This window comes from Panthera pardus, unplaced genomic scaffold, assembly GCF_024362965.1.
Source record: "Panthera pardus isolate Hobbes unplaced genomic scaffold, ASM2436296v1 HiC_scaffold_11, whole genome shotgun sequence".
NCBI classification, from domain to species: Eukaryota; Metazoa; Chordata; class Mammalia; order Carnivora; family Felidae; genus Panthera; species Panthera pardus.
This window is the reverse complement of record NW_026526666.1, coordinates 61,210,158-61,231,350: the sequence shown is the minus strand read 5'-3', so window position 1 is coordinate 61,231,350 and position 21,193 is coordinate 61,210,158. Positions and strand designations below refer to the sequence as shown.

The window sequence follows — 21,193 nt, the reverse complement described above, 5'->3', positions numbered from 1 at the left end:
GTCTCCAGGCAGCTTCAGGATGTGAAGTGACTGCAGAGGCCGACCCTGACCCTGATGGCCAGTGGAATGGGAAGAGCACTGAACTGGAGTCAAAAACTTGGATTCTGGGGTGCCCCGGTGGCTCAGTTGGTTGAGCAACCTCAGCTCAGGTTGTGATCTCACAGTTTGTGAGTTCGAGCCTGGCACTGGGCTCTTTGCTGTCAGTGCGGAGCCTGCTTGGGATCCTCTGTCCCCCTCTATCACTGCCCCTCCCCCATTTATGCTCTCTCACGCTCTCTCTCTCTCTCTCTCAAAATAAATAAACATAAGAAAAAATAATAAAAAAACTTGGGTTCTACTCATGGGACCTAGTCTCTGCTGACAGTGTGAGCTTGCCCAAGTTACACAACCTCTCTGAGCCTTAGCTTCCCCTTTCCCCTTTCATGGGGTCCACAAAATCTGGAGCAGGAGGAGCTCTCACTGGGAACACAGACTTTTCTGAGTTCTTTAACTTCTCAGGAGACCAGAATAACACAGATCCAGATACGGCTGCATCACCAGCCACACAATGAGTTTTATTTTATTTTTTTAACTTTTAAATATAGTAAGATATGCATAGTATAAAGTTTATCATCTTAACCATTTTTAAGTGTACAGTTTAATAGTGTTAAGTGTATTCACATTGTTGTACAACTAATTGCCAGAAGTTTCTCATCTTACAAAATTGAAATTCTATATCCATTAAACAATTTTCTATTCTTTCCTCCCCCAGTCTCTGGCAACTGCCGTTCTACTTTGTTTCTATTACTTTGACTATTCTATATACTCCTATAAGGGTGATCATATCTCGTATGTCCTTGTGATTGGTTTATTTCATTTAGCACAATTTCCTCAAGGTTCATCCATTTGTAGCATATGTCAGAACTTCCTTCCTTGTTAAGACTGAATAACATTCCACTGTAGGTATGTACCAACTCTGAATTTTATTTCACACTGAGATGGGATTTTTTTTTAATTCAAAAGATGCTATGTTTCTACATACACATTTGTATATGACCTACCAGACAGATGTCAGGTTCACGGTCTACTGTAGACTTCAAAGTTGACCCATTCTCCTGTCCTATTTATTATTCCATCAATCAAAGCTGTGGGTCAGAATATCAAGTTAACACCACAATCCCAGTGTTCCAGTTTGGAGCCCTGAGACTACCTGGTTCCATTCTCCAAGCATACAACACATCTCCAGATCGGTCCTCACACCAACTCAAACCTCTGCTCACCTTTATTCACTCTCCTATGATAGATAGCTCTGTAGAGGTCTGTATCTCTCATGAGATTGTATACCTGTTTGCAAATAAGCAAATATTTGATTCTGCATCCCCAGCACTTGAACAAGGTATTTGGCACATGGAAATGTTCAATAATTGTTTTTTAATGTTTACTCCTAAAGTTGGAAAATCCCTTATTTACTTGTTCCAAATTATTCAAATAGTTCAAAATTTGAATGCAGAATAATTCAAAAATTACTGCTTGCCTTCTCTGAGCCAGGCTCTGTTCTAGGAGATGGACTATCACAAAGAACAAGACAGACTTGATCCATACTCTCATGGCACATTCTGGTAGGAGTGTGGGAGAACCAACAATCAGTAAAATTCCAGGCCCTGATTAGAAGAGGGTATGGAGTAGCAAGGGCCTGGGTTTATATTGACTTATACTGGGGGGGGGGGGGGGGGGATCATGGAAGTCATCTCTGCAAAAGTATTAAAGAGAGACCTACATGCCAAGAAGGAGCCAAGCAGGGGAAGAACAAAAAGAAGGGCATTCCAGGCAGAAGGAATGGAGAGTACAGAGGTCCTGAAGTAGGAAAGTTACACTGATGCAGGTTAAAGTCATATTACTTCTATTCTAGAGATACGACAACTAAATCTAAGAGAGAGTGATTTGCCCACCTCTCACAGAAGTGGCAGCTAGGTTGGGAGTTGACTACAGCCAGAAAGTAGTCATATTTAGGGGGTTTGCAGATGCTTACCAAAGTGGTTCGATTCCCTACACTATGAAAAAGAAGTAGCCTGACTGACTGTGATCCCCAATAAGTACGCGTCTCTTTCTACACTCTCCCACTGGACCATTTGTCTCATCCACCCTCTACTGGCTTTCTCCACCTCCGCCAGTTGTTGACTCCAAAAAGCCTACTAACCCCCAACTGGAATGCAAGCACTATTTTGTTTTGTACATTCCTACATGCCGAGAACTAAAACACTGTGTGGCATGTAGTAGATACTCAATAAATATTTGTTGAATGAATGGATAACTGGACCGCAAACCTATTTTTCTGTTATTCACTGGAAGTGTTCACCTCGACCTCCCACAAACACCTGAAATTCAGCACATGAAAAGCAGACCTCCTCATCTCTGCTACTCTGTCCCCCAAACTGCCCTTTCCCTGTCTTGTGTTTCTCTCTAAGATCAGTACACACTCCACCTGATTGCCCAAGTAAGAAACCAGATTTCTTCTTGATGATTTCACCCATATCTAACAGAAAATGAGATCTTCTCAGTGCTGACTCTTGATATTTCTATAACCTGTCCCTGCTTCTCTATATCCCTTCTGCTTATGCCTTGGCTAAAAATCTTATCCTTCTCTCCTGGATTAGTATAATAGTCAATCAGTTGTCTCATTTTTTTCTTACTGCCCTACATAAGCCTCTATTCTGTACATGCCTATAAGAGTGATAATTCAAAAAATATTTTTAAATTGTAAAAGCTATATATCCATTCTAAAGATTTGGAAAGTACAGAAAAAACTTGAAAAGCAGAAAAGAAATCACCAATAATCCCTCCACACAGAGATAAGTATAGTTATTTATTTATTCGGGTGTAGTTCTTCCCTTTCTTCCTCTCTTCCTTTCTCTCTTTCTTTTAAAACAAGACCAGGGGCACCTGAGTGGCTCAGTCGGTTAATCATCTGACTCTTGACTTCAGCTAAGGTCATGATCTTGAGATTGGTGGGATTGAGCTGTGGATTCTCTCGCTGTTTCTGTCCCTCCCCTGTTTGTGTTCTTTCTCTCTCTCTCTCAAAATAAATAAACCTTAAAAATAAATCAATAAATAAACCAAACCCAGAACCATTGTATTTAAACTTTGAATTCTTCTTTTTGCATTGACATTTTATTATGAATGCCTGCTATGCCTTTAAATGTTGTCGAATGTATTTGATTTAAAATATTCTATCATTTGGATGTATCATAATGCGTTTAATCATTTTCCAATTATTTAACATTTAGATTATTTATAATTTCATTATTATAAAACAGTCTTCGATATGCATTCTCGCACATAAATTTTTGTCTTTATCTCTGATTATGTCCTTATTATAAATTCCTAGAAGTAAAATTATTGGATCAAATTATATGAAACTGCTTAAGGCTCTTGACAGTTTTATCAAGTTGCCTGAGCGTAACTTTTTTTTCTTTCTTTCTTTTTTTTTTTTTTTTTTTGCCTTAGAGTAAATTTTTTAAAATGCAAATCAGTTGGCTACGCGTTTGACTCTTTATTTTGGCTCAGGTCATGATCTCATGGTTCATGAGCTTGAGCCCCACATCAGGCTCTCTGCACTGACAGCAAGGAGCCTGCGTAGAATTCTCTCTCCCTCTCTCTCTGCCCCTACCCGACTCATGCTCTCTCTCTCTCTCTCTCTCTCTCTCAAAATAAATAAATAAACTAAAAAGTTTTTTTAATGAATAAATAATGCAAATCTAATCACCTTCTCTTCTTAAGTGTTTTTAAAAGATTTTAAGTAATCTCTATACCCAGTGTGGGGGCGTGAACTTACAACCTGAGATCAAGAGTCCCATGCTGCACCAACTGAGCCAGCCAGGTGCCCCACATTATTCTCTTTTTAAAATCTCTAAACATAGAGTGCAGAAAATGGTTCAGACTTTTTAGGTAGGTATACAGGACTGCATGATTTGACCTCTGTCTCTCTGACTTCAGCTTCCACTTGTTCTGTGAGTGAACACTTCGTTTCAACCATATCAAACTATATAACAGTTTATTACATGTGTCACACCTCTGGACAAGGCTGTGTTCCTCGTCTAGAACACCACTAGAACACTTTTATGCTAGCCAATCTTGCATGTTGCTTCAAAGTTTAGCTTTAAGCATCATCTATATGTGATATAATAAAATACCTTCCACTTGTGGCGCCTGGCTGACTCAGTTGGAAGAGTGTGCCACTCTTTTAATTTTTAACGTTTATTTATTATTGAGAGACAGAGAGAGACAGAGCATGAGCATGGGAGGGGCAGAGAGAGGAGGAGACACAGAATCCGAAACAGGCTCCAGGCTCTGAGCTGTTAGCACAGAGCCCGAAGCGGGGCTCGAACCCACAAACCGCGAGATCGTGACCTGAGCCGAAGTCAGATGCTTAACCGACTGAGCCACCCAGGCGCCCCGAGTGTGCCACTCTTGATCTCAGGGTGGTGAGTTCAAGCCCTACGCTGGGTATAGAAATTACTAAAAACAAAATAAAAAAATATCTTCCACTTAAATGCTTGCAGTGAGTCAGACCTTCTGCTAAAAACTCATGTCATTTGCTCATCAGACCGTTTCACACAAGTACGTTATCTTCAGTATCCAACTGAAGAAATGGAGTCTCCATTAGTAAGTGATTTCTACTGTTAAGTGGCAGAATGGAGGCTTAAACTGCTTCCAAGCCCACATTCTTTATCACTGTGTGTGATTTCCTGCCTCTCTGGGCTTCTTGCCATTTAGATTCATCTTCTCTGTGTTTCTATAGTATCCTGGGCTTACCTCTGTCTCTCTGTCCATAAATCAATCTCCCTCCCTAGACTGTAAATTCCTTGAGGGCAGGAGCTATGTCTAAGTCACAGTATAGGAGCTCAGTGACTCTTCATTGAATGAATGGAGAATGAATAAACAAATACTGGTATTGCTCTTATAAATCTGACCTCGGTTTTCCTTAATTTCCTTTGCTGTCACTGATGATGACTTTATGAGCTTGTCTCCTTGGGGGATCACCACTCATTTCCTCTGATGTCTTGATTCATGCTGGGGTCCTCCAACTGAGCAGAGGTGACATCATGGTCATGGAACTCCTCTGCCAATAAAGGTGGACCCCTAGACAGCGTCCCATGAATCAAGCAGAAAGAGAAAGATGTCGAATGGCAGTGCTGGTAGAAAGTTTCTGTTTGCCCACACATGCCAGAGTAATGAGAGGAAAAGAAACACAGAAATAGAAGGCACAGGCTTAATGGGATGGAAAGAGGCCCCAGTGTGCAGCAGGAACTAGCCTCACAGGATTAAAAAGAAAATGAAAAATGAAAACTTGGCACATAAGCTTCAATTGGCATTAAAGAGATCGGGTCCATAGGAACCGTTGTCCACCGAGGCTGTCCCATTGATGTCAAAACTCATTCTTCCCCCTCCTCCCAACACCCTAAGTGTAAGAGCAGTGTAGTATTTGCTTAGGTAGAATGCACCCCCCATTAGAGGCACCTTCCATAGGGAGAGTTTCTGGCTGAGGGTTGCTTGGACCACATATGCCACAGTTTGGTCACCAAAGTGGCAATTATCCTTTATTCCCCTCTCCACTGTCACCGCAAACATCACAGCATCTCCACAAATGCCACCTAACGGTTTGTGTCTCCCACTCAGAAGCAGAGTGAACATGGACATGCATATATTTGGATGCACACACTCACATTTGCATGCATATCCAGAGATACAAATCACGCATCTGCAAATACATATACATACTTGCACATACAATCCCACCCCCCTCCCCCACACATACAACTTTCACATATAAACTGAAAGAGGGACTCTCTAGTCATCTATTCAATCAAAAACTATTTATGGAGTTCCAACTCTGTGCTAACCCCTGAGCTCCATCTTAAGGGAAAAATTAAGGATGAGACATTATCATTGCCCTCAAAAAGTTCTCAGTCAGTAAGTGAGATAGGGAGACATATGGTCAACTGCAGAACCAAAGGGCAGTTGGAAGGCCAGCAAAGCCATCCAACCCAACCTCTGGACTCAGAGTTTTTCCAGAGAGGGTGGAGGCAGATCCGATCCTCAAGGATGACTGGCTACAGATACAAAAGCAAAGCAGTATGAGTTTAGAAGAATTGCAAGCAGTTCAGCATGGCTGGATTTTAGGGGGCAAGGGGGAAAAGTAAGTACATTGGGAAAATATAGGGGTAGAGGGATAGGCAAGTCCCAGATCGTGAAAGTTATATTCCAAATCTAGCAACATGGCAGACTTCACTAATGTAGAACTACCTCTCCCAGAAAAACACATAGAAATACTGAATACAATATACTGCCTCCCTCCACTGAATAAAGTATAACAATTCCATGCCCCCATTAATCCATGGACCAGATGAGTAGAAGTTCCCTATATCTGAAATGAAAGAGAAGTATAAGAGCAAGGTAAGACCTTGAGGCTAAAGTTGATGTTGGAGAGGTGGCCATCAAATCACGCAGTCCTATACATCTGAAGAGTCTCGACTCTTTCCTGAAATCCCTCTTTAGAAAGTTTAAAAAGATGGGGCACCTGGGTGGCTCAGTCGGTTAAGCATCCGACTGAAGCTCAGGTCATGACTTCATGGTTCGTAGGTTCGAGCCCCACGTCAGGCTCTGTGCTGACAGCTCAGAGCCTGGAATCTGCTTCCGATTCTGTGTCTCCCTCTCTCTCTGCCCCTCCCCTGCTTGCTCTCTCTCTCTCTCTCTCTCAAAAATAAAAACATTTAAAAAAGAAAAAATAAATAAAGTTTAAAAAGAGAATAGCATGATTAGATTTGCATTGCCCAAGGCCTGTGAAATCCCTGGGACTCCCTCCTGGCAGGAGCAAGCACAGAACTACTTTTTAAAGACCAGGGCACATGGCACTCCTACATTAAACATAAGCCCTGCCATAGATAAGCTCAGAATAAAAACATTATAAACCACACAAGCTCAACCTATTTAGTATCCAAAATGAAAACTAAAATGCAAAGGGATTTTACTTATCCATACCTATTAGATCATTAAAATTTTAAAGTCCAACAATTGTTGAAGATGGAAATCAATTGGAAATCTGTGCTGCTAATAATAGTTTGAGTGTGATACAACTACTTCTGAGAGTATTTTGACAATGTCTGTTAAAGAAGGGATATACATATATTCTATCCAGTGATTCCATTTCTATGGATCTTGTGACTAAAACTCACATGGACAAGGAGAGAGACATAAGGGTGTCCATTGCTGCACTGTGTATAATAGTCCAAAACTGCAAACAACTTGAATGTCTTTCAACACTATAATGGATTCATGAGGAATGGTTTACTCATACAGTGCTGCTGCAGAGTGGCTAAGATGAACATTCTAGATCTGTGTTGCATCATGTATAAATTGCAAAAACACAGTGCTGACTAGTTAGAGCAGATTATAAAAATACATACTATTTTGATAATTTTTACATATATGTATATTTAAAGCTCGTAAAATAGTTCTACAAGTTATTCATGAAAGCATCCATGTATTGTTCAGCTACGAAGATCTGATTTGAAAGGACTAGAACTCAGGATAATGGTTACCTCTGGGACAGACTGTATGGAAGAGAGGGGCTGAGCTTAAATTGTATCTTAATGGTTCATTTTTAAATTATAACAATATTTGATCTGGAACAAATGGGGCAAAATGCAAATTTGTTATACCTGAGGGGTTGTTATATGGTTCTCACGTTACTCTCTGTATTGTATTACATTTTTAAAATAAATTGAAATTTTCAAATAAGGATAAATGCCATGCAAAGATTTTATTCCCTGAGCAGAGAATGACACGGTTAGTTTTGTGCTTTGGAAAGCTCCCTCTGGCCCTTGTGTGGAGGGATTGTTATGATAATGTAGATGGAGGCAGGGCTATTGCAGTAGACTGGGAAAGAGGTAATGAGGCCTGGCCTAAGTTCATGGCCAGGGAGTGAAACGAAGGGATGAGTTTGAAAGTAATTTAGAAAGTAAAATTGCCTATATACTATCAGCGTTTTCCTTTGTCCTTTGGTCTTTTTTTTTTTTTTTTTTTTACAAACTTTCCTTTTTTCCCGTTTCAACTGATGTATGTCATGGCAATAGACTAATGAATAAATCATAAGCATACTGCTTAATAAGTTTTCACAAAGTGACCACCACCCAGGTCAAATCCTCTCCCAGCCAGTATACTCCCAAATGTAATCACAAATCTGACTTCTGTCACCGAAGATGAGTTTATTCTGTCTTTTTTTTTTTTTTTTAATATTGAGTTGAATTTATTAAAATAACAAAGGCATTTAGTGACCACATATTATGAGAGTCTACATCCAGATGGTTCCAGAGCTGATCCATCCAGGGCATCGGGTCAACGGCTCTGTGAGGTTCTGGCCCTTTCCTTATGGCTGGCAAGGTGGCTGCCATAACCCCAAACATCATACCCTCACAGGACAATGCCAAAGGAAGGAAGCAGCCATAACCAAGCTAATGAGACACCTCCTCAAGTGCTTTCCTGTTTTCTCAAATACATAGAATATTAGCAGCTGCAAGGAGGCTCAGAAAGCCAGTGACCCTCTTCTTTAGACTCCATGACGGAGGATAGGTTAAGAACAACCTTCTTAGGCCAGGCGCCTTATGATAGTTAAATAATTTCCTTGGTTTCCAACCAGGCCATTTCAATGCTAGGAATCAAGTAGTACAAATATTTATTTTGGTTCAAGAGTCTTTTTCTGTCTGACGTATAATCATTACCCTGGAATTTTCTGTTCTTATTGAGCTCCTTGAACTATTTTTGTTAGTTTGGTTTTATTTTTTGTTGTTTCCCAGTTTTGAGTTATAATACACATACAGCACTGTGTCAGTTTAAGGTATATAGCATGACAATTTGACTTACATACATTGTGAAATAGTTACCACAGTAAGCTTAGTTAAGATTTATCATCTCGTAAAGATAGCAAAAAAAAAAAAAAAAAAAAAAAGAAAGAAAGAAAGAAAAAAGAAAAAATTTTTTTTTCCTTGTGCTGATTTAAGATTTATTCTTTAACACGGGTGCCTGGGTGGCTCAGTTCATCAAGCACCCGACCCTTGATTTCGGCTCAGGTCATGATCTCACAGTCAGGGATTGAGGCCCTCATCGGGCTCTTCACTGGTTGTGGAGCCTGCTAGGGATTCTCTCTCTCCCCCTCTCTCTGCCCACCTCCTCAAAATAAATAAACGTTTTTTTTTTAAAAAAAAGGATTTATTCTTTAACAACTTTCAAATATGCCACACAGCAGTGCTAACTATAGCCATCATGTTGGACATTACGTCCCTACTACTTGTTTATCTTATAACTGGAGTTTGTACCTTTTGCCACCTTCGTCCGATTCCTTCCCCTCCCACCTCCAGCCTCTGGTACCACAAATCTGATCTCTTTCTACGGCTTTGGGTTTTTTGGTTTATTTTTTACATTTCACATATAAGCAAGATCATGCTGTATTTATTTTTCTCTGGTTTAGTTCACTTAGCCTTAAGCCCTCAAGGTGCATCCATGTTGTTGCAAATAGCCAAATTTCCTCCTTTGCATAGGTGAATAGTGTTCTATTGTATATATATTCCACAACTTCTTCATCCACTGATAGACTTTTAGGTGGTTTCCATGTCTTGGCTATTGTAAATATTGCTGCAGTGACATGAGGGTGCAGATATCTCTTTGACAAAGTGTTTTTGCTTCCTTCAGATATCGTCCCAGAAGTGGAATTGCCAGATCATATGGTATTTCTATCTCGAATTTTTTGAGGAACCTCCATACTGTTTTCCACGGTGGCTGCACCAGTTTGCAATCCCACCAACAAGCATAAGGGTTCCCTCTCTTCCACATCCTCATCAGTATTTGTTACCTCTTGTCTTTTTGATGCCATTCTAACAGGTGAGGTGATACATCACTGTGGCTTTGGTTTGCATTTCCCTGATGATGAGTGATGCTGAGCATCTTTTCATGTACCTGTTGGCCATTCATATATCTTCTTTGGAAAAGTGTCTATTTGTGTCCTTTGGCCATTTTTTAAAATTAAAATTATTTATTTATGTTGAGAGAGAAAGCAGGGGAGGGGCAGAGAGAGAGAGAGAGAGAGAGAGAAAATCCCAAGAAGGCTCCTCGCCCTCAGGGCCGAGCCCAACGCGGGGCTCTATCGCACGAACTGTGAGATATGACCTGAGCTGAAATCAAGAGTCAGACACTTAACCGAGCCACCCAGGTGCCCCTCTTCTGGCCATTTTTAAATTGGGTTATTTGGTCTTTTACTATTGAATTGCATGAGTATTTATATATTTTGAGTATTAACCTCTTATCAGATATATGATTAGCAAGTATTTTTTTTCCCATTCCATGGTTGTCTTTTCATTTTGTCGATCATTTCTTTTGCTGTGGGCTTTGCCAGTTCTGAACTTCGTACAAATCAACTCACACAGTATGTATTCTGCTGGGCTTGGTTTCACTCACTCTATAGTCTTCTGTGAAATTCACTCATATTGTGCATAGTGGGGGTTTGTTAATTTTCATTGTTTAATAGTATTCCTCATGTGGCTATTTAATTATCCACTCAATTGATGAGAATTTGAGTTGTCTCCAGTCTTAGGTAGTGCCTCCATGAGCATTCTTGTACCTGTCTTTTGATAAGTATGTGGATATATATATATATATATATGTATATATATATACATATATATATATATATATATATATATATATACATATATATATATATATAGTGTATATATTTGGTGTATATTTAGGAGGAGAATTTCTGGGGGATAGGGTCTGTGTATAACTGGCTTTAGTAGATACTGCCAACGTTTTCCAAAATGGTTGTACCAATTTACCTCCTATTTGCCATGCATGAGTTCCAGTTTTGTTTTGTTTTGAATGTTTATTTTTGAGAGAGAGAGAGAGAGAGAGAGAGAGAATATGCAAGCTGAGGAGGGGCAGAGAGGGAGGGAGACACAGAATCTGAAGCAGGTTCCAGGCTGTGAGCTGTCAGCACAGAGCCTGACACAGGGCTCAAACTCACGTATGATGAGATCGTGACCTGAGCTGAAGTAGGACGCATAACCAACTGAGCAACCCAGGCGCTCCAAGAAGTCTACTCTTTGCCCAAACCCAGGATCGAACTAGGGACCTTTAGTCTCTTTTTCTTATTCATTATTATCTACAACCTGTTTGGGTGTCAAAAGAAAACTACCAAAGCCTCCCTGTCACTAACATTTTCTCTGATATCCGGCTGGGGCCATTCCTTCCATGTCATTTAGAAAGAGACGTGGAGAATCCAAATGGGACCGTGTGCACTCAAGGGTCTTTGAAACTGCAAAGGGCTGTTAAAGGCATGATTATCATCATTGGAAGGATTCTTGCAGAAGCTAGCATCTTTTTCGGGATTGGATGTTCTAGAAAGGACGCTTACATGAGGTGAGAAGAGGGTCCACATGGAGGGTGTCAGTCTTTCTGATTCATTCCATTTAAGTTCCCAGGACACTTTATACAGGGCCCTCCTCCCCCATCCTACTGCCATAATTATTTACCTACTCATTTGTCTCTTGTCCTAGACCTGCATTTGGCAGACTCTTCATTCGTTCTGTTGGGGTCAGGGAGGGATACAAACAGGCTTTGGCCCAAGGTAGCTCTTAGGGAAACCAGCCTCAGATAGGACATCTCCCTCTGCCTACACCTCATGGCTTCCTCTACTTTCTTCATAACAGCTTAATTCGTGATTACATATTTGTGTGATTATTTGATATTTTACATTCTCCTCTAGCCTATAAACTCCTTAAAACTGAGATCCTGTCCCTTTTATCCACTATCCTACCTTATGTGTTTACTGGTGCTCAGTACACTGTAGGGAATTAATACTAGTCAACAAATAATTGAAATGGGTTGGATCTGAATCCCAGAGGTGCCCCATACTATGGCATGGCTCCATCTTCCCTTAAGTCTCCAGGAAATGGGGTTATTTCTTCTTGAGACCAGTTGAGTCTGTCAAGTGCTACTGGAAAGGTGTGATGGAAAGGCTAGAGGATTAGCAGTACAGGGGTTTGGTCTCCTGGTCCCTCCTCTAATTTGCCTTCTCCCCCCCAGCAAGTTATTTTGTCTATCTGGACCTTTGTTCCTCTGGATTGGAAGGGAAAATCTGGACTCTGACCTTGAGGGTCTCCCTAGCTGCATACTGGGGCCCAAAGGTACATTTCTGCCTGCAGGAAAATGCTGAGAAAGTGCTGAGCTAGTGTCAGGGCCTGAGCAGGCTTATCTAGAAGTGAAGAGCAGACTGATTGGGGGGGGGGGGGGGGGCGGGGGGGGCTTTATTCCCCTATGCCCTGAAACCAAATGAAGTTTTGCCTCCTTGGATTTTCAAAGTGCTTGGAATCCACGGCTTTTTTCCTCCCATTTTCTCTTTTGAACAGGAATGTCTGTAACTGTTATTATTATTATTATTTTTTACATTTATTTATTTTTGAGACAGAGAGGGACAGAGCATGAATGGGGGAGGGTCAGAGAGAGAGGGAGACACAGAATCTGAAACAGGCTCCAGGCTCTGAGCTGTCAGCACAGAGCCCGATGCGGGGCTCGAACTCACGGACCATGAGATCATGACCTGAGCCGAAGTCGGTCGCCCAACCGACTGAGCCACCCAGGCGCCCCTGTAACTGTTATTCTACGCCTGTCCCATCGCTGAATTTTGGGGAGCAGCTGACTTGTGTTATGCATTCACAGTTGGAGAGCAATTATGCCTCAGGATGGACTAAACCCAGAACCCCATCCTTACCTGACTTCGATGATTTAGTTTAGATGATGAGATTTGAGACTCTGGAGTCAAGATTTAGGTAAGACTTCGGATTTGAGTTGATGCTGTAATGGGTTGAGACTTTGGGGGAGGTTCGGATCTGGTGAATCTATTTTGCATATGGGCTGGATGGGAATCTTTGAGGCCTAGAGGGTGAACTGTGGTGGGCAGTCTGACCACCCTGCAAGACGTCCGTGTACTAATCCCTGGGTTCTATGCATATGCTCTGTGACATGGCAAAAGGGAATTAAGGTAGCAGATGGAATGAAGGTTGCTAATCGGCTGACCTTAACACAGGTAGAGTATCCTGGATAAGAGAGGTGGGTCCATCTAATCAGCAGGGCCCTAAATGTGGAAGACGTGGCAGAAGTAGAGACCCAGAGACCACAGAATGGAAAGGACCTGGTCCAGTACTGCTGGCTTTGCAGATGGAGAAAGAGGGCCACAAACCAAGGGATGCAGATGGCCTCTAGAAGCTGGAAAAGACCAGGAAACAGCTTCTTCCCCAGAGCCTCCAAAACTATCAGATAGTAAATCTGTGCCGTTTTAAGCTACTGTGTTACTGGTAACTTGTTATAGCAGCAATAGGCAACGGACACAAGTCTTGGCCGGCAATTTACTCTTCCAGGATCTCAGACAGGTCGTTCCATCTTTGGGCTCCTTCGCATTCCTCAGGTCTCAAAGTAAGAACTGCCAGAAGGATCAGCAGTGACAAACAGGCAGACGTGCCTGGCACACAGGTGCTCAACGGGTGTGACATGTCCAGCTCCCCCTCTTCTTCCAGGCTGGGGAGACACCGGGAGAGAAAGCAAGGGCCAAGTGCCATTCTCTGGGGAGCACCCTCCACCCTCCTTCTTTTGATACGTAAAGAGCTCCCTTGGGAGCTCCCCAAGCACACCTTATCAGGAGCCCTGCTTCTTATCTGCCTTTGGGGGACCCACTAGCTCCTCCCTCCTTGACAAACCCGTTTAGAATACAGAAGCTCTTTAGAGCCTGAGACAGAGCAGAGCCAGAGTCTGGCTGGGCAAACAGGCTTTCAGAGATGAAAGAGCAGCTGAGGCAGCTACGGCCACCGTATTTCCCCCTGGAAGGATCAGGAAGTGGTGCCCCGAGGTGAAGCCAGCCCACTGAAAGAGCTCAGATGGCCTGCGAGCCCCCTCCCTCCTGCCACACACCCGAGACAAACACCCCTCACACATTTCAGGATTCCAGCCCCTTCCTTAGTTGGGTTATGAGCTTTTATTTAAAAAGCACATTTAATACAAGTGTAGTTTCGCAGATACAAGTTTTCACTTTGTATTCTACAAAAGTCTTTGAATATTATTCTCTTTACAAAATGGAACCTTACAAAAATACTGACACTTTAATGTTTTTATACAGTTTTCTCTAGTTATTTCTTTCGTTGTAAAACAATGTCTACCACAGAACTACGATATTTTAGTTGATATTAAAAAAAAAAAAATTAACTCCATGCTTTTTTTAAGCAGCTAATGTAAATAACACAGGTCGAGACAGTTTATAAATCATAGTGGATGTAGCTAAAATTGTTTCAGAAATAATATCTTACATAGTTAACTTTTAATGTTTTATACATTATTTATATAATATTTATATATAAAAATCATAGCTTGCTAGAAGTGGAAATGAAAAGGACGGCTTCTGGAGTAAGGATGTACATGTGCTTGATCCATGTGGTTACATTTAGCCCTTTGAAAGGTTTGCACCCGCGATCTGAAAGCATTTCTTCCTTCCTCCTTTCCTCGAAGGTTCAGTAGAAAGGATCCCTGTCTACTGCCCCGCGTGGGACCTTGCTTGGAAGGACACTTATGGAGAGAGGATGAGGAAAAACTCTACGGAGATTTAACCCATGTGTTCTGCCCAGCAGAACCTACCAAGAACTGCCCTAGAGATCAACCCCAAGACAATAGTGCTTTACACAGCTTCGCAAGAGCAGCCCCCGCAGAGACGCTCGTCCGCTCCGAGATCTGGAAGGGCCGCCTCTCAGGCACGAGACCATCTGCTGCTCTGGCTCATTCTGACTCTGAGTAGCCAAAAGGTTGGTGAGTTTTTCATTCTTGCCCATTCGTTCCCACGTCTCTTGTACGTAAGGCTGCTTCCCGTCAGCCGACGGCAGAGCACGCCTTTGCTGGGGTCGGGACCCTCCCGGGAGACCCCGGGGGGCACACAGCAAGGACTTCCGGGGAGAAAGCAGTGACCGAAGCTAACTGTTACCAAGAGTGTGAAGGTGCCGAGTGACTGGTGAACACAACAGGGGCATCCCGCTGCTGACGTCCCGCATCACACAATGATGCGGCCAGAGAAGACAAAGGAGGGCCAGCACCCTCTATCGCTTTTGAAATTGTGCTATTTGTGAAACTCACTCATCCACAAAGAGTCTCCTAATCGCTAAAGTGAGGGGCTGTGGCTGCTGGCCTGGGGGCCGGGGGAGGGAGGGAGAAAGGCCTCAGGACTGGGAATCCAGATTCGGGATCGCGTGGCCTGACTTAGCACACCTGCTCTGCCCTTATATTGAACAAAACAAAACCAACCTTCCTGAACCAAAGTCACAGCACAGATCAGAGTGGTGTGGACAGAGAGACACGAGACAGGAGCCCGCCCAATCGCTGTTTTCTTGATTCAGTGCTACTTCTAGCATTGTGTGCTACAATGTGAATTTGATCTTTTCTCACAGGCCTGGGGTTCCTCGGGTCACAAGCGTGACTGGCAGACCCTACTCAAATCATTTTAGTGTCTGTTCCAGAACAAGCCCGTGTTCACTAGAACATGAACACTTAGACCAATTGCACATCCAGGATTTCGGCACTTGGTGTTAGTTTGCTGTTGTTTCCACATAGGTGAATGCTACCTATTTTGGAAGGCCACAAAATAAGACTTTTTTTTTTTCCTTTTTAAAATCAGTTGGGCAAAAAGTTTTTCCCTACATTCTACTGTCTGATGAGATTGGAGAGCAGCAAGAGCTTGCTGTCAGCAGTCATTTTATAAAACAGCTCAGGAGGTGGGCAGCACCTACACCATGTTGTGGTGATTGTTCCTGTCAATAATGTCCACAGGCGAAAGGATTTCCTTCCGGAGAGCAGGGGGAGGCAGGGAGAGTGTCGTCTTAGTCTTGAAGAGGTCGGACACAAAGAAAACCTAGAAGCACAAAATCAGACATCGAAATTAATAACTGACACCTGGGGCCTGGGGACAGGCAAAGGGAAGGTCATAGAAGCACAGACTTTGGGAAAAAGGGACCCCCAAACCATAGATCTTTGACTAGGGAAGGATCCTACGGAGATTTTATATATATATATATATATATATATATATATATATATATATATATATATATATACACACACACACACACCAAGTTGTGTTATACAGGTAGGGAAACTGAAGCCCAGAGAAGGACAGTGACATGTCCCAGGATGCACAGCCATGGGGGGAGTAGAATTCTGTTCTCTGGACTCTCAGTCCAGTGCTTCCTACCAAAAATGCTACTTCCCTATTTCTCAAGGAAAATGAACAGCAGTGAAAAATACATTCCTACATAAGGAAGCAAGTCATAATTAGTCATGCTCATTAATCTACGATACTTTCCCTTTCCTCACAAAGAAATCTAGGGTGTAACCACAAGAGATCAGCCAACATGAATTCCTATCAGCAGGAGTGGAGAAGGAAGCCGTTGTGACCACGTTTTCCTGAAAGTCCGGATCTCAACAATTTGATGGGGGTGCAGAAGCCAGGGTTTTGTGGCTGAGGGAGTCAGCAGCTAACCCGGAGGAGAGGTCAATGCAATCTCCTATCGCTCCTTCCCACAGTCCATCCCATTTGTGAGCACAAGACCCCACCGGGTCTTAACAATCACTGAGGAACATTTACAGACACCCAACTTGCAAAGGTACGGGGATGGCTGAGGCATAGCTCCTGTCCCAATTAGCTTACGAGGACAGATTCAAGAGCCTGATGAGTTAGTGGAGTAAGAAAAATTTATGCTTTGTATTACATGGCAAAATAAATACACAGACATCCACTTGAGCCATTCAGCAATAGGAGTTTGTATTGCGTAACCATAAGAGGCGGCTATCAGTCATGTCATTTAATAGGAAACACAGGGCAGATTTTTGAAATGGAGACTAGAGCACCTCCAAATTCCCTATGCCTAGCCAACTTTCTGGATTGGAAAGTCCTTGTCCTGCCACAGGTCATGCGCTCACTAACAATGATGGCACTGTGACTTCGTTCTGGACACAGTAGAGGCTAAAAAGTTACTTTTCAAATTTTTTTGAGAGAGAGAGTATGAGCTGGGGAGAGGGGCAGAGGGAGAGAGAGAGAATCCCAAGCAAGCATGCTCAGTGCGGAGCCAGATGTGGGGCTCGATACCCTGATCCGTGGATCATGCATCAAGGGTCCATTGATCACCCCTTGGATCACCTATCGAACCAACTTCCATGATGTCCTTTCTATAGTCAGAGCATCAACCAAGTGCCACAGAAAGCACAGCCAGAAACTGGTGGTGCTGGTTACTCAGGAGATCAAGGGACCAGAAGAGGAACAGGAAATAGAGACTTATCAGCTGCTACAAAACCCTGACAACTTTAAAAAAAAAAAAAAAAAAAAAAGAATTTTTTTTTTTTTTAATGTTTATTTACTTTTGAGACAATGTGAGAGACAGAGTGCAAGCAGCGGAGGGGCAGACAGAGGGAGACACAGAATCTGAAGCGGGCTCCAGGCTCTGAGCTGTCAGCACAGAGCCCGACTCGGGGCTCGAACTCAACGAACTGTGAGATCATGACCTGAGCTGAAGTCGGACGCTTAACCGACTGAGCCACTCAGGCGCCCCAACCCTGACATCTTTTGAATTTTGTACCCATTCTATACATCGCCTACTCAAAGGTTTAATTATTATTTGTTTGTAAAAAAGTAATAAATAAGAAAAGATGGCTGGGATGTTTCTGTGCTACTATCAGAAAGTGAAATGTTGCGAAGAAATGTTAACATTTTAATAACATTTACAGCCCCGGCGCTATAGAATGTACCATTTTGCAAAGAAAAAAAAAATTAAACCTTCTGTCCCTTTCTTTTCCAAGGAGGTGTGAACAGTGAGAACTCCTGGCTCCTAGTCCGGGCCAAACCCGAGAACCAGGAAAGGAAAGATGTGTACCCAACCCTGCCAGGAGGTTCGAGGCCCCCTGGCTGGGAATCCTTTACATGTGGTCACAGAAGGAGCTTGCAAGTGCTTCCCGTATAAGAAAGCACTAACGACCGTGACTGAAGTTAAATGTGGAAATAATTACACTTTTCAACTCTTCTCTGACAGGTGCAGAGCCAATATCCCCATCTCCACCTGGAAACTACCCTCGGCTTCCTCCTTTACTTGGTTTTGGAAGAAGGCTTCAATCTAGCCCTCCGAGGCGGACTCTCAACTGCACTTCTTCCTGCCCAGCTGCCGGTGGCACCAAATGAGGGCTCTCACTGCTCCCATCTCTTAGAGATCTTTCTCCCAGCTTCAGCCCACCTGCTGAAGGCAAACATAGCAAGGGGATGAACCCCCAGCCCCCAATAAACATCTTCCCTCCGAGAATCTGACACCACCTTAATCTACTGGCTTATTTCCCAGTTTAATTTTCTGAGCTCATTATCTACCGCATATTAGGGTTTCCGTTTCCCAGCTGCGAGACAGGGATAATATGGACGTTAAAGGCAAGAATGTAGAGGCCGCCTGGGTGGCTCAGTCGGTTAATCGTCCGACTTCGGCTCAGGTCATGATCTCGTGGCTCGTGAGCTTGAGACCCCATGTTGGGCTCTGTGCTAATGGCACAGAGCCTGCTTGGGATCCTGCTTCTCTCCCTCTCCCTCTCCCTCTCTCCTCCTCCCCTGCTCACTCTCTTTCTCTCTCTCTCTCAAAATAAATAAATAAACCTAAAAAAAATTCTTGTTGAATTTCTTTTTTTTTTTTTAATATGAAATTTATTGTCAAACTGGTTTCCATACAACACCCAGTTGAATTTCTAAACTCCTCTGTACTGGAAGCAAGCACGCTGGCCTTGGGTCTTATCGGCACATGCAAATCCCCCAACCTTCTGGGGAACCACACGCTCGCACACTGCATGTACGTGGCCAGGCGGCAAGATGAAAAGTTGAGTCAGGTCCAGCAGAACCCCCTTTAAAAGCTGCATTTCGCTTTCAGCGTGGCTTGAGCTTACACAAACACTTTTTTGGGATCATGAAACTCGATCCTGTCAAGACTCAAACAGGGCTCAGTCTTCCCAACGCTTGAACAGCAGAGCACAAAAAGGACTAGCAGAAGTGAAAACCTTGCCCCGAGCAGTTCCATTTCCTGCAGAAGGTGCTCTCCGCCCAAAAAGAAAACCCAGAGGCCCAGACTGGGAAGGGTCTATACAAATTAGGTAGCTATCTTATGTCCAGGGAACCACTCCCAGCCCACAGCCCTACTTCCACAGATCTCTGCTGTGAGAAGAGAGCAACATTAGATAATAAACACAGTGTCAGCGAGCCGGAAATCTATACCCTAAGCACCAAGAAAAGCTCTTGTTTAAACTGCCCTGAGCATTTGCTTTCAATTCCATCTCTCCGATTCTTTGAATTTTATAAAGTGCTTTTTTTGAAAAATGCAACCAGTGGGGCGCCTGGGTGGCGCAGTCGGTTAAGCGTCCGACTTCAGCCAGGTCACGATCTCGCGGTCTGTGAGTTCGAGCCCCGCGTCAGGCTCTGGGCTGATGGCTCGGAGCATGGAGCCTGTTTCCGATTCTGTGTCTCCCTCTCTCTCTGCCCCTCCCCCGTTCATGCTCTGTCTCTCTCTGTCCCAAAAATAAATAAAAAATGTTGGAAAAAAAAAAAAAAAAAAAAAAAAAAAAAAAAAAAAGAAAAATGCAACCAGTAACGCGTATTGAACATCTGCTCTGTGCCAAGCCCTGAGATTATAAAGATAAATATACCTAAGAGCCCTTTGCCCTCCCAAGCTCACAGGGCAATGGGGGGGAGAGATCCAAGCAAACAGATAGTTACTATACAGTGTTTTAAAGATCATGATAGAGGGAAGCCAGGGGGGTTGAAGAATCATGGAACCCACACTGAAGGGGAGGGTGGGGGGCTTTATAAAGAAGGCTTCCCCCAAAGGAGGTATATTTGAGCTTAGCTCAATAGGAGTTAGCCAGGTGGCGAACGCCAGGAATGTTGTTCTAGGCAGAGGAGCAGTGCGTGCAAAGGCACGGGAGTGAGAGAGAACAGCACGTTCAGGAGCTGCAGGAAACTCAGCATGGCTACGGCCACGCGGTCAATAAGGCTGCAGAGGAGACAGCCAGATCCTGAGAAGGCTCCTAGGACACGTTAAGGAACTCGGACCTCATCCTCTTGGCTTCAGGAGCCACTGGTCAAGGCTGTAGCAGAGAAGCAGCCTGTTGAGAAGGCTGTTACCTAAAGATGCAGAAGGAGTCAGAAAAGGAATGGAGAACCTGAAGGCAAGGGCACCAAGTCAGGACCTGCAGAGTCCAGAAGACGGGTCCCGCGCTACAACCAAGCCGTGAAGACGCAGAAGAGATGAGCTTCTGGAATGTGGAGAGCAGACTGCAGTTGATAAGAATTGACGGGGGTTGGTGTGGACGTGTGGAGGTGGATACGCGTGCAGGAAAAAGGCGATGCTTTCCTTCCTAGTTGCGCGTCTCACTCTAGAAATCTTTGCTCTTGTTCCCCCCCAAACTCTTGCGGCGGGGGTAACCACGCCAGGGGAAAAAAATTCTAGCTCCGCTTTCATCTGCCTTCTAACATTTGGGGTCCCTCTGACAGCACCTTGGGGAAGCAGGTGTGGCCTTCTTCTGAGTTAGAATGGCCAGGCCATTCTGGGACCCGAGTGTGCAAGATGCCCTGACGTACCCAAGCCCTCAGGAGAGTGGAGTCCTTCGACCAAGAGCAAGACTCCACACAAACGAGGCAAGTCCAGGCTGAGGAATCCCATTCGTTACAAAGAGGAGGTAAGAAGCGTACAGGGAGCCACCATCCCCAGCGCACCACTGTGTCATCACCTCCCCCTCCCCGTCCAGCACATGCAGCACTGGCAACGAGCTTTGCCCACAAGGGCAAGACAGACTTGTCTTCAAATCCAGCCTCTGCCATTTTCGGTAAAATACCCAAATGAGGGACACAGTACCCACCTCGGAGGGTCACTCTAAGGATGTGACGTAACAGAAGGCACAAGTGTTGACAGCGTGGTTAATAAACCATAAATAAATAAATAAATAAATAAATAAATAAATAAATAAATGTTAATAAATGGGAGCCATGGCCACTGGCTCATGCGTCCAGTGCCTACCTACACAACGTCACTTCTCCTTCCCCGCCCCTTGTGCGGTCACT

General features: G+C 43.6%; 1 protein-coding gene across 3 annotated transcripts in view; it reads right to left on the bottom strand.

Moving 5' to 3' along the window:
• Positions 1 to 14,037: 14,037 nt before the first annotated feature.
• Positions 14,038 to 21,193, bottom strand: part of PLPP3 (phospholipid phosphatase 3) — an 86,621-nt gene continuing 79,465 nt past the window's right edge. For all 3 annotated transcript variants that reach the window (XM_019449161.2, XM_019449157.2, XM_019449158.2), the window contains one exon: positions 14,038 to 15,970. In XM_019449161.2, coding sequence (XP_019304706.1) covers positions 15,845 to 15,970 — 126 coding nt within the window. In that variant the 3' untranslated portion in view covers positions 14,038 to 15,844. The remainder of the gene's footprint in view (positions 15,971 to 21,193) is intronic.